This window comes from Callospermophilus lateralis, chromosome 4 (assembly GCF_048772815.1).
Source record: "Callospermophilus lateralis isolate mCalLat2 chromosome 4, mCalLat2.hap1, whole genome shotgun sequence".
Classification (NCBI taxonomy): domain Eukaryota; kingdom Metazoa; phylum Chordata; class Mammalia; order Rodentia; family Sciuridae; genus Callospermophilus; species Callospermophilus lateralis.
This window is the reverse complement of record NC_135308.1, coordinates 154271642-154286888: the sequence shown is the minus strand read 5'-3', so window position 1 is coordinate 154286888 and position 15247 is coordinate 154271642. Positions and strand designations below refer to the sequence as shown.

At 50.0% G+C, this 15247-nt stretch overlaps 1 protein-coding gene across 9 annotated transcripts in view; it reads left to right on the top strand.

Annotated features, from left to right (window-relative positions):
• Large1 (LARGE xylosyl- and glucuronyltransferase 1) overlaps positions 1–15247 on the top strand; it is a 492360-nt gene that overhangs the window by 455081 nt on the left and 22032 nt on the right. For all 9 annotated transcript variants that reach the window (XM_076855085.2, XM_076855088.2, XM_076855087.2 and 6 more), the window contains 2 exons: positions 129–292; positions 9974–10252. In XM_076855085.2, the coding sequence (XP_076711200.2) occupies positions 129–292; positions 9974–10252 (443 nt within the window). The remainder of the gene's footprint in view (positions 1–128; positions 293–9973; positions 10253–15247) is intronic.

Genomic DNA, 15247 nt, shown 5'->3' with positions numbered 1-15247 from the left:
CATCTGCCAAACCACCAACAAGGCCCCAATGTGTGATAAACTCTGAGAGGGCAGAGCTTGCTGGCAGCTCTTGCGCCCCTTGGAGCATTTATTCTCGTCCCCAAGCCCTGTGCCCTCCTGCCTTGCAGCTCCAGAAGCAGCTGTCGGAGCTCGATGAGGACGACCTGTGCTATGAGTTCCGGCGAGAGCGCTTCACCGTGCACCGCACCCACCTGTACTTCCTGCACTACGAGTACGAGCCAGCTGCAGACGGCACCGACGTCACCCTGGTTGCCCAGCTCTCCATGGACAGGTATGGCCAAGCGGGAGATGGCCTCACAATCTTAGGATAAGATAGGGCCAGGCTGGTGTCTCAGCCCCTCCCCCACATTGCAAACGAGGACCTTATTTTTCCTGCGGCTGCTGTTGGCTGTGGGTCATGGAAAGAGCTGATTCTTTCGAGGGAAAGCCCTACTCAGATTCAGTGTAGGTGGGACTGCAAATTGGTGTAGCCAATATGGGAAGCAGTATGGAGAACCCTTGGAAAACTGGGAATGGAACCACCATTTGACCCAGCTATCCCACTCCTTGGTCTATACCCAAAGGACTTAAAATCAGCATACCTCAGGGACACAGTCACATCAATGTTTATAGCAGCACAATTCACAATAGCTAAACTGTGGAACCAACCTAGATGCCCTTCAGTAGATGAATGGATAAAGAAAATGTGGTGTATACACAATGGAATATTATTCATCATTAAAAGAGAATAAAATCATGGCATTTGCAGGTAAATGGATGGAGTTGGAGAAGATAATGCTGAGTGAAGTTTGCCAATCCCAAAAAACCAAATGCCAAATGTTTTCTCGGATTTAAGGCTGCTGATTCATAATGGGGGGTGGGCATGGGAGGATTAGATAAACTCTAGATAGAGCAAAGGGGAAAAGGGAAGGGGGGAAGGGAGGGGCATGGGGTTGGAAAGACAGTGGAATGAGATGGACATCATTACCCTAAGTACATGCATGAAGACAGGAATGGTGTGACTCTACTTTGTGTACAACCAGAGACGTGAAAGTTGTGCTCTCTATGTGTACTATGAATTGAAATGCATTCTGCTGTCATATATAACAAATTAAAATTTTAAAAAATGAAAAAAGTGGGGGAGGGGATGTGCAGTCTGGAGCCCCAGGGAGGTATTTGCTATTCCTTTTCCATGTATGTGAATGGATGCAACAAACCTTCGTCCAGCGTTGCCAACAGTACTGAGCCTGGCCCTTATATAATGTGCAGTCTGATGCGATGTTTCCCAATCTTGGCCTTGGACAAACTGAACCACGTGGGAGCTTTTATAGCAAATTCACATCCAGGGGCCATGGCAGACCCATTACTTAAGAATCTTTGTGGAGGTGGAGTCCTTGGCGTTGTTTGCTTTAAGCTTGTGGTATACAACCAAGGCAAGAGGCATAAGTAGCAATAATAATTAAATAAAATTATAATTGTAATAAGTGCTTTGCAGGAACAGGGACAGATAACACCAATGGCATGTTGGGGGACCTTCTTTAGGCAATATGGTTAAGGGGCATCTCTCTGAGGAGGGGACATTGCTACAGAGACCTGGAGAGACTCAGCACATGCATTGCTGAGAGAAGAGCCTTCCAAGCAGACAACTGAGCAAGTGCAAAGCCCCCATGGAGGGAAGGGATTCTGCATATTCAAAAACCTGGCAGAAGATGAAGGGAAGTTTCAGGGGATTGGGAGGAAGGTGTCATGGGATAAGATCATGGAACACTGGGTGTTCGTAAAATATTTGGATCTTATTCAAAGTACAGTAAGAAGTTATTGAAGAAATTCATGCAATCAATCAGGTGATCTAACTCATATTTTTTAAGCCATCTCTTTGGATGCCAGGAGGTGGGTGGATGTGAAGCGTCACGGTTGGTCACTCAGCCCCACACAGCTCTAAGCAGGACCAATGCTTCCCTGTCCTCAGTGTTCTCACCTCCAAGTCCATGCGATCACACAGCCCATATAAGTGTCTTCGTATTCATGTGCCAGGGCTCTAGGGCTGGGAATATCTGTATGAAGACCCCGTTCCTGCCACTTGGGACTCAGGCAGGGTATTTGTTTCTTATTGTCATGTAAGAAATTACCACCCATGTAGAAACTCAAGAAAACACATGTTTATTACCGTACAGTTTCTGTGGGTCAGGAGCCTGGAGGCGCGTCCGCAGGGTCCTCTGCTCAGGGTCTTGAAGTCAAGATGTCTGCTGGGGCTGTGAGGTCATCTGGGAGGAGTCAGCCACTTGGAAGCTCCTTCACACTTTATTAGAGTCCGGTTCTAGGACTGAGGTTCCTGTTTCCTTGCTGGCTATTGACTGAGGTCCTTCTTAGATCTGGAAGCTTCTATCAGGTCCTAGCCACGTGGCCCTCTGACAGCATGGCCAGCTGAGAATCTGTCCCTCATATTCCCAAGGGGAAGGGATTCAACAGGGTGTGTAACCAGGAGGTGGAAATCTCAGCGGCCCCCTTAGAGTCCGCCAGCTGTGGCTGTGGCAGATAAATAGGTCCTGGGACAGACATCCCCGAGTTCTGAGTGCCCGGCAGGAGGCAGGGGAGGCCCTGGCAGGTGCCATGAAACCTACAGGAGGATCCCCGCCCCCCAGGGATGGAGAAAGGAAGACCTGGGGCGTGTGTCAGAGGGAAGGTGTCTCCTGAGCCAGCTGGGGTGGGTGGCCTGAGGGTAGGGCACATGAAAGGAAGGAAGGAAGGTTCTCCTTCTCCAAGGAGGCGCACGCAGCACTGTGTGGTTGGGGCTCAGGGAAGAGGAGGGAGGAGGGGGGAGGAGCTCAGCCAGGTGGGCAGTGGGGAAACCAGAGGAGGCAGCCAGGCCTCGTGGCTCAAGTCTGTCAGGCACCCACGATGCCCCACAGGCACCTGACCTAGACCAGTGTCCTGGAGTCACACCCTGATTTCCCATGTCCCTTTGCCTTCTACCCACCTTTCAGTGCGGCTGTCTAAGCTCCCCCACCCTCTGCTCCTCAGTAAGTCACCTGGCCACACCAGCCCTGTCTTCCCCAGTGTGCCTCCTCCCCGTCCTCCACGTCTCTCACAATGAGTGTAAGATCTGACCTCCTCATGTGAGTGTCCAATGACAGTCAATAGCCTCCAGGTCCCCAGTACCTGAGGCTCAGATACCTCAGCCTGCACAATCCAGTGAGCCCTGCCTAAGCCCAGGTTCCCATCTCTCCCAGCACTGGGTTTCTCCCCTGCCCCACCCGCACCTCCCCATAATGCATTTGGATTAAGAGCAAAACATTCTAAGTCAAGATTAATGGCCTGTGGCCACCAAAGAAATTGGACATGCTTTCTAATCTGAGTAAACAGTGGCATTGCCATGAAGAAATTCATGCAATCAATCATGTGATCCCTTAGCATCAGACACTGAGGGTTCTTTCGTGCCTCTGCCACCTTTTGAGTTTGACCTTTGGACAAAGTCACTTCATCTAAGCCTCAGTTTCCTCCTCAGTAATCTGGGAATGGTAATAATATCTTCATTATCATCATCTCTAAGGTCCTTGTGAAGATCCAATGAGAACGCAAACCCAGCACTTAGCCCCAACGTACATTCCGCAGTGACAACAGAACCTGTGACCAAACTCAATGCTTTGTGGAAAGGCACTAGGCCTTGGGACGAGGAGCTCTGGTTCACACTCCGCCGGCTCCTTCTTTCCTCAGCTGACGATCCTGACTTTGTGTCTTTGGGTCTCTGTCTTCTCCTGTAAGACAGGGTTGAAAACACTCACCTCCCGGGGTCCTGGTTAGGATTAAATGAGAGAGTCTGACAGCCCTTGGTGCATATTCAGCATCAGATAGAGATGGCATGCACATGAGCCTCCTGTGGAGGCAGGTAGAGAGGGAGGAAAAGAGAACAAGAAAGACCTGGACTCAGAGTCCAGCTGTGCCCTTCCCAGCTGTTTGTGCTTGCTCCAGGTACTTGCCTTTTTGAATCTCACTTTATCTGCGAAGTGATACTGTCGAGCTCAGGGATTGTTATCTGGATGCTCTAAAATAAGAGGATGTAAAATGTCCAGTAAGTAGTTGACATTTCATCCTGTGTCTTTACCTCATTGTTGGCTATACATCTGCTGTTTGGGATTCACACATCAGCAGAAGGAAAATGTGTTCAGTTAACAACCCAGACTCATCCTTTTTACACACTTACTATCAGTAGATAAATATCAGGAAACCAAACCTCTCCTCCCAGTGCAAAGGGAAGCACCCCCCACCCCCAGCCTGGGCCATTGGTGATCCTGGCAGGACCTTTCTTGCATTCATTCAAAGAAATCTCTGGTCCCCTGTCTGTCTGCAGCAAGCGCTGGCCACAGGGGCCTCCCTTCCCAAAGCACACACATGCCAAGCATAGCAGATGCCTGCTACCCCCAATGCACGGTGACAAGTACTGCCATCCAGGCAATACCTCAGAGAACCCAAGGAATTGTAGGTCCCCCTGACAGACACTGAGCAGGACATGCTCAGAAATTCTAAGAGCACACGGCGGTGCAGTGGGAGAAATTCCCCAGCCTTCTGTGCTGCACATCCAATTATGATACAGCACGCTGACTGGTGCCTGTTGGATTGATTTTTAATTTGGGAAACACTTCGGGTGTGTTTGTAAACCTTTGAGTCAGAAGTAGCCCTACGTGAATGCCACAATAAATTAGGGGAGTCGACAGGCCACCCCCATGCCGTCTCCCTGCAGATTTCCACTCAGAGAGAATGAGTGTCACTGGCCATGCCGTGGTGCCGGCATCTCTGTCAGTCACTCCATGGGGAGGGCATCTGTCCTCTGACACCTGGCCAGGGGGAGACACTCGTTCTCTGGTGTCCTGTTGTCAAAGTTGTTGAAGAACTAACCACCATTGAAGGTATCGTCTGACTGGTGGATGTCCTCTCTGCTTTTTGCAAAAAAGAGAGACCAGAAATACAAGTTCTTGGGTTCGGCCCAGACCTCCTGAACCAGAACCTCCGGTGTGTGTGGGGAGGTCTTTTTAAATGAACCACTCATCAGACCAGTGTTGGGAAGCCCCAGCCCTTTTCTGAGAGTGAAAAGTACTTCTCCCTGTGATGGTCAGCATGCTCTTTGAAGCATTTAAATCTGGTCCCAGCCCTGAAGTCCCCGGTGATCCCCACTGCATTTGGAACAGCGAGCCCACTGCCCACGTGGCCTTCAAGGCCCAGCCAGACGCCTGCTCCTCTCCCACACACAGTCCGTCCCACTGGCCCTGCTTCTTGCTTGACTGAGCTGGACTCACTTTTGCTGCAGGTTGTTCTGGGCAGCTCACCCCGGACATTCACAAGCTGCTCCTGCTCTTTATGTAGGTGTCTTGGGCCATCCTGCCTACTATTAAAAAAAAAAAAAATTCCAGAAGCACATTTCTCACAGCTCTGGAGGCTGGCAAGTCCAAGGATAAGGTGCTGGCAGGCTCAGAGTCTGGGGAGGGCCCATGTTCTGGCTGATGGATGGCTGAGTCTCCAACTCTATTCTCAAGTGGTGTAAGGGGAAGGGTGCTCTGTGGGGCCTCTGTATAAGGGCATTAGGAACCAAGCCTTCCCAAAGGTCCGACCTCCTATTGCCATCACCGTGGGGTTAGGATTCCTACATAGAAGTTTGAGTTAGACACCAGCAGACACACATAGCTCTAGATCTCAAATGTCACCTGGAGAGGGCCTTCCTAGGCCAGCCCACACAGCCACTGTCTGTCCTGTTGTCTCTCTACTCTCTTAGTTCCATCTGGATTGAACTGAGTTTGGTTTGCTTATTGTCTCCTCCCTGGAACACAAGACCCAGACATCCAGGAACCTTGTCTGTCTAGCATCCAGACACATTGGAGATGATAAGTATTTGTCGGGTGAATGCCTGTTTGAAAGGCAAAGATGGAACCCCAAGGGAAATCATGGCTGTCCTATGCTGAGCACCTGCTATATGTCTAGCTGCATATCATTTAGGGGTCAACTCCACTTAGATATTGTATCAGCTACCCATTGCTGTTTAACAAGCTATCCTGCCCTAGCAGCTTAAGATGACCACTCTAGTGAACTCAGGATTCCGTGGCTGGGCAGCTTGGCCTGTGCTTAGCTGGACCCATTCAGCCGTCTGCTGTCAACCTGGGTAACTCTTCTGCAGGTTGTCTGGCTATTAGCCAGGTCCATGGGGATATCTGGATGTCATCTAGCAAGGCAGTAGGGGCTTGTCCGCATGGTGGTAGTCACAAGGTTTCCAAAGGACCTGCTGTACCTGCACATTTTAAAACCTCTGTTAATGTAATGTTTGCTAATGTCCCACAGACTGAAGCAAGTGAGGTGGGGCCAGGCCAGGGTCAGTGTGGGAGAGTCTTCCCAAAGGATGTGAATAGAGAAGAATGATTTATAGCTATTTTGTAAGCTATTCTGTCCCATGAACATTGGTAGAAACTGAAGCTCCAAGCTCAGAGCTCTTTCCCATGTGTACTGACTCAGCACAGGGGTCAAATCCAGGACTGTCTGACCCCAGAACCCACAGTTGCAAGCTATGATCGTGTCCCAGGCAGCGTCTCTTGCTGCAGTGTACCTGAGGGGGGTGGGCCAGCTGGTAGGGTGAGCGTGTCCCATTCCAACAGAAGCCAGGGAGGCCCACAGATGCTCTGGAGTCCCAGCCAACCCTGGCCATTAGGTTTCTCCTTGCCTGCTCCTTAGTAAGCTAAAGACTGTGTGTGTTCAGCTTTCCAACTTAGTGGGGCTCCCCAGAGTAGACCCGCCAGACACCCGAGGCTTTGCCTCCCCCTCCCCAGCAGGAAGCAGCGGGCGGGCTCTGTGGGGAGTGGAAAGGAGCTGGGTGAGTCCACCCCTCTGGATTCTGGAGTTTGCTAATTCATCGGCTCCTCCTGTTCTCTTGAGCAAGTTGCAACCCCTCTGTGAAACTTACCTCTTTCCTCTTTCATCATGAAAATGGTCCAGGCAAAAAAAGAAGAAAATCTCAAAGCTCCTTTCCAAATGGACAGTTCTGTGGTTTTAGAATTGATCTCTGTCTCCTGAAATCTGCACTGGCTCAGCCCTGGCTGTGCCGGGCACTCTGTCTTCCTGTCGAGGGGACTGGAGAAAGATGGGCACCGAGCTCCACACAGCAAGAGCTGCAGGGGCGCCCCTCCCAGAACAGATGTGGAGAGAAACAGCCCTCAAGGAGCCAGCCAGCCATGGGTCTTGGAGGCCGCCCCCAAGAGGGACTGGGGAGGAGGAAGGAATAGATAGAAGTTGATATCAAGGGAGGAGGGCCCTCCTCTGGGGGGAAACAGGCAATGAAGGGAAGAGATTTGGGGGGCATTGTCCTCAACCTAACACCCATTCTTACCAGCTGATGACCTGGGCTTTGCGGTCAGGAAGACCTCCACCCATCTCCTGCACCTGACAGCTGCATGACTTGAAAGAATCGCTTTACCTCCTCGCCTGCAAAACAAGGATCAGAGTCTCAATTCTGTAGAGTTCCTATGGCCATTAGATATGATAAGAGCCACAATGTGGGTGGCACCTGGCAAGTAGGAAGTAAGGGGGACGGATTGACCTGTGGTTGTCACAGTTTCCATGTTGTCCTCCTTGGGAACCTGAGGTTGTCTCTGTTGTCCCCATCCTGGCAGAGGTTTGATTCTTAGAAAATGTTGGAGAGGGCTGGCGGCTTGGAAGACATGTGGGTTGTGTCGTCTGCACACACACTCCTGGCTGAGGTTCCACAGGACGCACCTGACACCATTTCCCATAAAGCTCAACTTAATCTTTCATGAATGGCACCATTCTCCTGAGAACCTTCAGTAGCTTCCTGCATTCTCCTGTGCTCTCAGCAGAGCTTGGCAGACGGGCTGTGCCGGGTAGGCTTGCTGCCTGCTTAGAAAACAGAGTCAAAACCCCAGTGAGGAGAAGAATCCAGAACAAAGCCGCCCTCTCCCCTGCTCAGTCCAATGACCTCCTTCCCCCGACTCACACCAACAGTCTGCATGCGAGAAACGATTCTTGCCCTTTTACTCTCCTGCTCACAAAAGATTTGTGCAAATAGATCTCCCTGGAAGTACGGAGTCCACCATTGTACACAGACGAAGCTGAGGCACGGGGAGATCATTCAAAATCCCAGACCCTCAAGCCCAGGAGAGAACAGGGCCCAACTGTGGAGGCTCAAGGCCAGGGTCAGCGAGCTGAGGCATCCTGCAGAATGCTACCTTTACCAGGTGACTCCGGTTGGTTTGGTTAGTGGATGTGATCAAGGGTGAAAAATGGAGGGCATTTTACTCTGGTGAGTGTCTCAGTCTTCCATATTGGAAAAGGGGGCAAATCTAGACAATACCAGAGTTACTAAGAGAAAACTCTGGAAGTCCAGAGAGAAAGCCATTGACAGGAGATAGGTGCCCATTTTCTTTGGTTTGGAAGCGTGGAAATGCATGGAATCTCTTTCTTGGTAATCGTCTGAATAAAGTGGACAGACATCCTGACCAGAAGACTTCTGGTCATGTAACCTCTTTCTGGAAAGAGGGAAAAATTAAAATAGGCTTTTACTGTCTTTTTAAACCATAGATTTTGTGTACCAGGCATTTCTGATGCCTTTGAGGGGATAAAGAAAAAGAAAGAAGAAAAATCCTCATAGATTTCTTTTCAAACCTTTCCCCAGAACACTCGTGTGAGAAGCTCCTTTTGTTTCTTTCTCTGGCCTCTGGCCTCCCCACTTCCTTGGCTCAGTGCTTTCTGGTAGCCTTGTGAACTTGGCCTCCAGGCAGTAAGCGCCCTGAACGTGAAGACATTACCCCAGGTGCCCTTGGGTTCCCGACATTCACACGTCCTTCTGTTCCCTTTGCCAAACACCCAGGGTTATTATTTCTCAGTCACTTCAAGCCCCATCAAGGTACCTGTCTACACATCTCTGGTTGATAGGTCCAAGAATCTGAGCTGGAGCCTCAGGTCCATTATTAGGAAACTGGGGAGAATAGCTGTGCTCTACGATGCTGGGAGAATCCTGGAAGGCGCCTGGAGTGTAGGAACGCATCCATGACTCTAGTTGTTTCTCATGTTCTCCCTGTTGGTTTTGGTGCTCCTTTTCAGGCAGTGCCCTCCATTAGTCTAACTCTTCTGTGGCTGTTCACTGCTTTAGATCCGTAGAGCCATTTTCCATCTGGACTGAGAGAGGAGAGGTATAAGAGTTTGGGCTGGATGCGGATCTTTGGATAGTTTACTGTAGTCACAGCCCACCCCTTTGCATTAGTCTGTTTTCTGTTGCTATAATAAAATAGCTGAGGCAGGGTAGTTATAAAGAAGAGAATTACTTAACTCAGAGTTTTAGAGGCTACAAGTCAAATCCAAGATGAGGCGGCCTCATCTTGTCAGCCTCTGGTGACAGTTCCTTTGACAATATCACAAGATGGCCAAGAAGCAGGAAGGAAATGGCTCTGTGCAGAAGAGTGAGCATTCCCATGGTGAGACTAAAGACAGGATCCAGGGCTCAGGATAATTGTTCTTCTAAAACACTTTCATGGGAACTTGCCAAGGATCCATGAAAAGTACATTAATTCATTCCCAGGGCCCACCTCCAGTGACCCAGCCACCTCCTACTAGGCCCCCGCCTCTGGAAGATTCCACACCTGAACACTACCACATTGGAAACCCAGTTTCCAGGGCATGAAGGTTTGGGGGCAAGCGCATCCAAAACCATGGCACCATTGAAAAGAGGAGCCTGAGGCTTATGTGCAAGGTGACTTTTGCTATCCTGTGTTCAGTGGGAAGCAGAAGATGAGAGCCAGCATGGCAGATGTTTTTATGTCTATTTTGTGGGTAAGAGAACTGAGTGGGTAATATTCTGAGACCAGTTCAGATTTGCAGCTGATGGACTGCCTGCGGGTGGATGGAGGTAGAGGCCCACAGGAGACCTGGCAGATGATTCAGGGATGGGCCAGGTCCTCACACCCTGCCCCCCTTTCTCTTCCAGGCTCCAGATGCTGGAGGCCATCTGCAAGCACTGGGAGGGACCCATCAGCCTGGCCCTCTACCTGTCGGATGCTGAGGCCCAGCAGTTCCTCCGCTACGCCCAGGGCTCCGAGGTGCTCATGAGCCGCCACAACGTGGGCTACCACATTGTGTACAAGGAGGGCCAGTTCTACCCTGTGAACCTCCTGCGCAACGTGGCCATGAAGCACATCAGCACCCCCTACACGTTCCTGTCGGACATCGACTTCCTGCCCATGTACGGGCTCTATGAGTACCTCAGGTAAGCACCTGCTGGGCCGGCACTGCCCACTCTGCTCCTGGAGCTGGAAGGCTTGTAGGGTCGTGCGGGGCCGGAACAGAAGCCCCTTAGGATCCTGCTCTAGCCAAGTGTTTTCATAGATGGGGCAGCTGAGGTCAAGAACGGGGTACGGCCTGCCTGGTCACCCAGAGGTAGAACTTCTGCCTGCCAGGTGTGGGAGATCCAGGGGGCGGTTGTCCCGGGGAACAGCCTGGGGCCCGAGTTTGCATGATGAAGTGTCAGGTGGGTCTAGGAAGCATGCTGTCTTCCGTCTAATGCTCTTTCTATAGCATCTATGAAAACACACTGTCCCTCTTCCAGTTTTGGATCAGACAGCCTTCACGTAACCGTTCTAAAAAGATCACTGCCTATTCTTTAAAACAAATCTAAGTGATAATGATGCCTAACATCTATTGAAGTGCTTGCTGGGTGCCAGAAGCTGTTCTGAGTGCCTGACAAGTTGGATCTCACCCCCCCCACCCCCCACCCTGCCGCAAACCCTGCCTCAGGTAGAACAAGACTAAGCCACTGGCCCAAGGTGACACAGGGGCAGCTGGGGTCAGAACCTAGACCCCTGACTCCGGACCCATGTGCCTAAATCTCACCTCGAGGCCATCTCTGGATCTCCAATGTCCTTTTCTAACTGTCCCCACCTAGAAGGACAAACGTCTAGCTGCTGGAGAAAGCCGTGACGGAGAGCTGCTTGGCTGTGTGGGGAGTGGCATTTATTACAGAATAACAAACAGCATGAACTGAAAGACACTAGAATTCATATAGCCCAAGGTTCCGTTCCCTAGGTACAGATGCACCAACCACACTTTTAAAGAATCCGCCTTTCCCTACTGTCATTCTTCAGTATGCGTTACCTCCACTACCAGGGCAGTGCTTGCCTGGCTCCCAGGTCCATGAGGTGGTTTGCATTTCTTATCCTGTTGGATCCAAAAGCATGCATACCTCCCCCATTTTCCAGGGGTAGCAGTGAGGCTCAGAGAGGCCAAATCCCCTGCTTAAGTCCAAGGGTTGTGTCAGGACTAGAACCAGGGTCTGTTGGATTCCAGGTTTGAAGGCCACGTTGCTGCTCTGGAGTTTCTGACTGTCCAAAACAATGTGACTTGGCAGGATGTGATTTCTTTCTCTCTTTTTCTCTGCCTGCCCTCCTTCCATCCATCTCTGTCTCTCTTTCCCTGTCCCTCCCAACCCCTTCCTATCTCTGTGCCTCTCTCTTAAAAGATCTCCAACATTCTTTAAACCTTTTATGCTTCAGCCGAAGCACCGGTTTCATATCAGCAGCCTCCCTGCCCTGATCCCTCCAGAGCAAGGAAGACAGCCTGTGTCCAGCCACTGGATTGGGTTCATTTCCAGGGTCATGTTGGGGTTTCATAGCATCAGCCCCTCTTGTGAGCAGGGAGGAGGCCCTCTCGGGCTCTCTGATAATAGCACCCGGACATCTTGCAGGCAGGCAGGTGCTGGAGCACAGAGCTCTGTGAACCAGGACTCCTGACTGTATCAGGCTCTTAAGAAATGGAGTTTTTCCCCAGCTCAGGCTCCTTCTGAGGCTCTGAATCCCAGTGTGTGGGTTGAGGGTGCCCCCATGTGGTCACCTCTGTTCCTGCAGCTTCTGAAACCAGATTCCAGAGATGGAAGGAACAGATAGGTGGGAGAAGAGTGTGGCCCAATACCACCAACACCCCCCACCCCCGACCTGGACCCATCAAAGAGAGGCTTTTAGGACTGGACCCTGCCCATCGCCACTTTCTAGGCTCTTCTTAAGAAGCACCTGGAAGCCTTCACTCGGATGAGTTGAAAGGGAACAGGCCCCATTCCATCAACACTGTGGTCTTGACTCTCCAAGGGCTGTTTTATGACTTTGCCTCATGGGCATCATGTTTAAAAACAAGTATACAAGAGCAGACATGTATGTTGGCCCCTTGGGCTTTACTGATCCAAGATCCTAACTGATGATCAACATCTTATTCAATTTGAGGTAATTAATATTGCCTTTTAATTAACATTTTTGCTTAATGCAGAATCGCTGGAGGTTGCAGTTCGGCCACCTTATCCCAGGTGCCTGTGGTTCCCCTCAGGGGGTTTGAAATACTGCAAATTGCTCCTAGAATTCAATTATTGTCTAAGCAGACCTTGCCCAAGAATACTGAGCACAACCTAGTAGGGAGACCATAGACTTTCCACTGCCGTATGGAATTCCTGCTCCAGGGGACCAGGACTGAAGTCAGGCAGTCCTGCAGAGGACCTGGGAGTCTGCATTTCTACATAAGACTTTTAATATCAGCAACTTACTAAAAATAAGTTTTTAATGCTGCTAAGCCAGACCATACATGTCCCCAGGCTGCAGTGAACCTGCCCCCCCCACCCGGCTCCTCCAGGCCCCACCAGTCTATGACCTGGATATTCCCTAGGCACTGAATTTAAGAAAACAGTAAGGGACATGATTCTATCAGAAGCCCTAAATAAGCATCTACTGTCCATTTCCTCTGAAGGCCAGTATATTGACTGGTCATTGGCTTGGGAAGAATTTTTTCTAGTATTTGGGAAGGATTTATTTCTGATCCATATATTATCAGTAGATGTATCCCGACAACAGCAGAATTATATCACTGGTTGGGGATGAGGTTAGGGATGCTGTTAGCTGTGGAGCCCAGCAGGGCCAGCAGATCCCCTAATTGACTGACTTCTTCAGCACTGATATCTGACAAAACGCTAGACCCAGATTCTGTGAAGATATGACTAATAAAAATGACGGTTACAATGAATTGAGCCTTGACCAAGTGCCGGAAGCTTGGTTTCCATCACCTGTACTCTGACACTTCTCTATGCAGTGGTCACCAAACCAAGGCCCCAGAAAGCTTAGTCTTATTGTGAGAGGAAACCGTGGACTTCTGTCTACACAGCCTGCGCAGAAGAAGCTAGATCACTCTCAAACCCCACAATACGGAGCAGGCTAACCAGCAGCCCTCTGGCTGCACCCCCAGACACTTGCTCATGTCACCCTTCTTGAGGTCCTCCCCGGTTTCCAAAAAAAGTTCAGCATCGTAGCTCTCTGAGCGGTTGCCTAGCAACCAGCTAATATTTCAGCAAAAACAAACAGTTCAATCGGAAAATAATGAAATCAGTTCTATTCAGGGACAGAGCTGCAGAATTTCACTAAAATCTCTCTTCCACGCCTTCTCCCATTTCTGCTAACGAATGAGCTTGTAGATGTGCGGCTCGCACTTCTGTTTATAGAAATGTCCACTGGACAAATCACACAGACCTGCATTTGAACCCAGATCCTCGATACTTTCCAAGAATGTGATGTGGGGCATTTCTGACCCGCCTTTTCTCAATTAATTCAGGAGCTGGTAATAGCCTCTTGCAGGTCAGTCCTCAACAGCTAGTTTTCTGTCACACGACCTCTTCACAGCACTCAGTATTGGACTCCTTTTCCAGGCCCCAGTGCCTACCCTTGTAAACTGCCCACCACCTTCCAAACAGCCAAGGTAACTGCATGGAACCATTTGACATTTTCACTCCCTGAAATGAGAACTATATACAAATGGCCCCTGACCTATGACAGCTCAGTGTGCATTTTTTTTTTTAACTCTACAAGGTTGCAAAAACAGTATGCAGTCAGTAGAAACCTTACTGCACGTTTTGAATTTCAGTCTTTTCCAGGAGGAGTGATGCACAGTCTGCTTCTCTCTCCTGATTCTGTGGGGACCACGAGCTGCAGCCCCCAGTTACAAGGGGAACCAGCAGTCTCCTCAGTGTGCTGTGTGGCTACGCTGTGACATCCAGGACGCTAGGTGTAGAGAATGTATTTTCCACTTTCCACATTTCAACTCATGATGGGGTCTGTCAGGTCGTAACGCCATCGTAAATGCTCCTTACTCAGCATTGACTTGGCCTTGGGAATGGTACTTGACATCCCTCACTTATCATATCTGTGAGATGGGGATAATACTGTTTCTTCCCTCATAGAGACTTGGAAAGCACCTAGCAGTGCCCAGAACATTCTTCTTTCCATGAGCAGCCATTGCCTCTCTGCAATGGCCACGCACTGTTCTGGGCCATGGAACAGTGGGCAGAAGGGGCAAGGTCCCTGTCCTCTGGAGGTTGACACTCCACCTGGATGTGCTATTGCTATTGTTCTTATCACCATTAGAGATGCAGAGATAAAAGACAGAGGACCCCAGTCTAACAGTAGATGGCCCAATGTGGCCAGGTGGGACAGGTCTAAGGAAGAGCTGCTAGTTGAGATTGGCCTTGAAGATCACTGGTTCAAATGTCACGAGACACATTTGAGGGTCACTGAAGCCACTGGTGTGGTTGAAGTTCCAGAATGACAGGGATATCAGGAATGGGACATCTCAGCCAAGAGTGACCTCAACCATGGACTGGGGCACATTTCTAGCCTCTTCCACCTGCAGAATTCTCATCTCTGATCAGTGCTTTAAAGCTTAAAGAGTCTCGGCTATCCACGCTGATTCTGTTTCTTAGGGGACACACGTGCCACACTGGCAGGGATGGTGTTGCACAGTGTTTCTGTAAGAACAACGAGTCAGTTTTATTCTGTGCTAGGCAGGAGGGCATCTGGCCAACCCCCATTCACATTTTCCCAGGCACACGATGGCTGCTCCGTAAATTCTTAAGTGAGTGCAAAAATGTGAACAAGGCCAGGTAGAAGTGGCGCCAAGTGAGATTTACTGGCTGCCTTCCAAGAGACGTTACCAGGTGGCCTTTCCTTGGGTTACTTTGTTATTTTAATTCTGCTATATCTGTGACATTTAACGTTTATTGAGCACTTACTATGTGCCAAGCACTGTGATAAGCACTTTTGTGTGTATTTTATCATTTAACATTACCACGGTTCATTTTACACAAGAGGATGTTCATGCTAGGCCTCACGTTCAAGGGCGCAGCACCACTAAGTAGGCACCTGGCTTGCTCTGGGCTCATCCAGAGGTGTCTGTGCCTAGC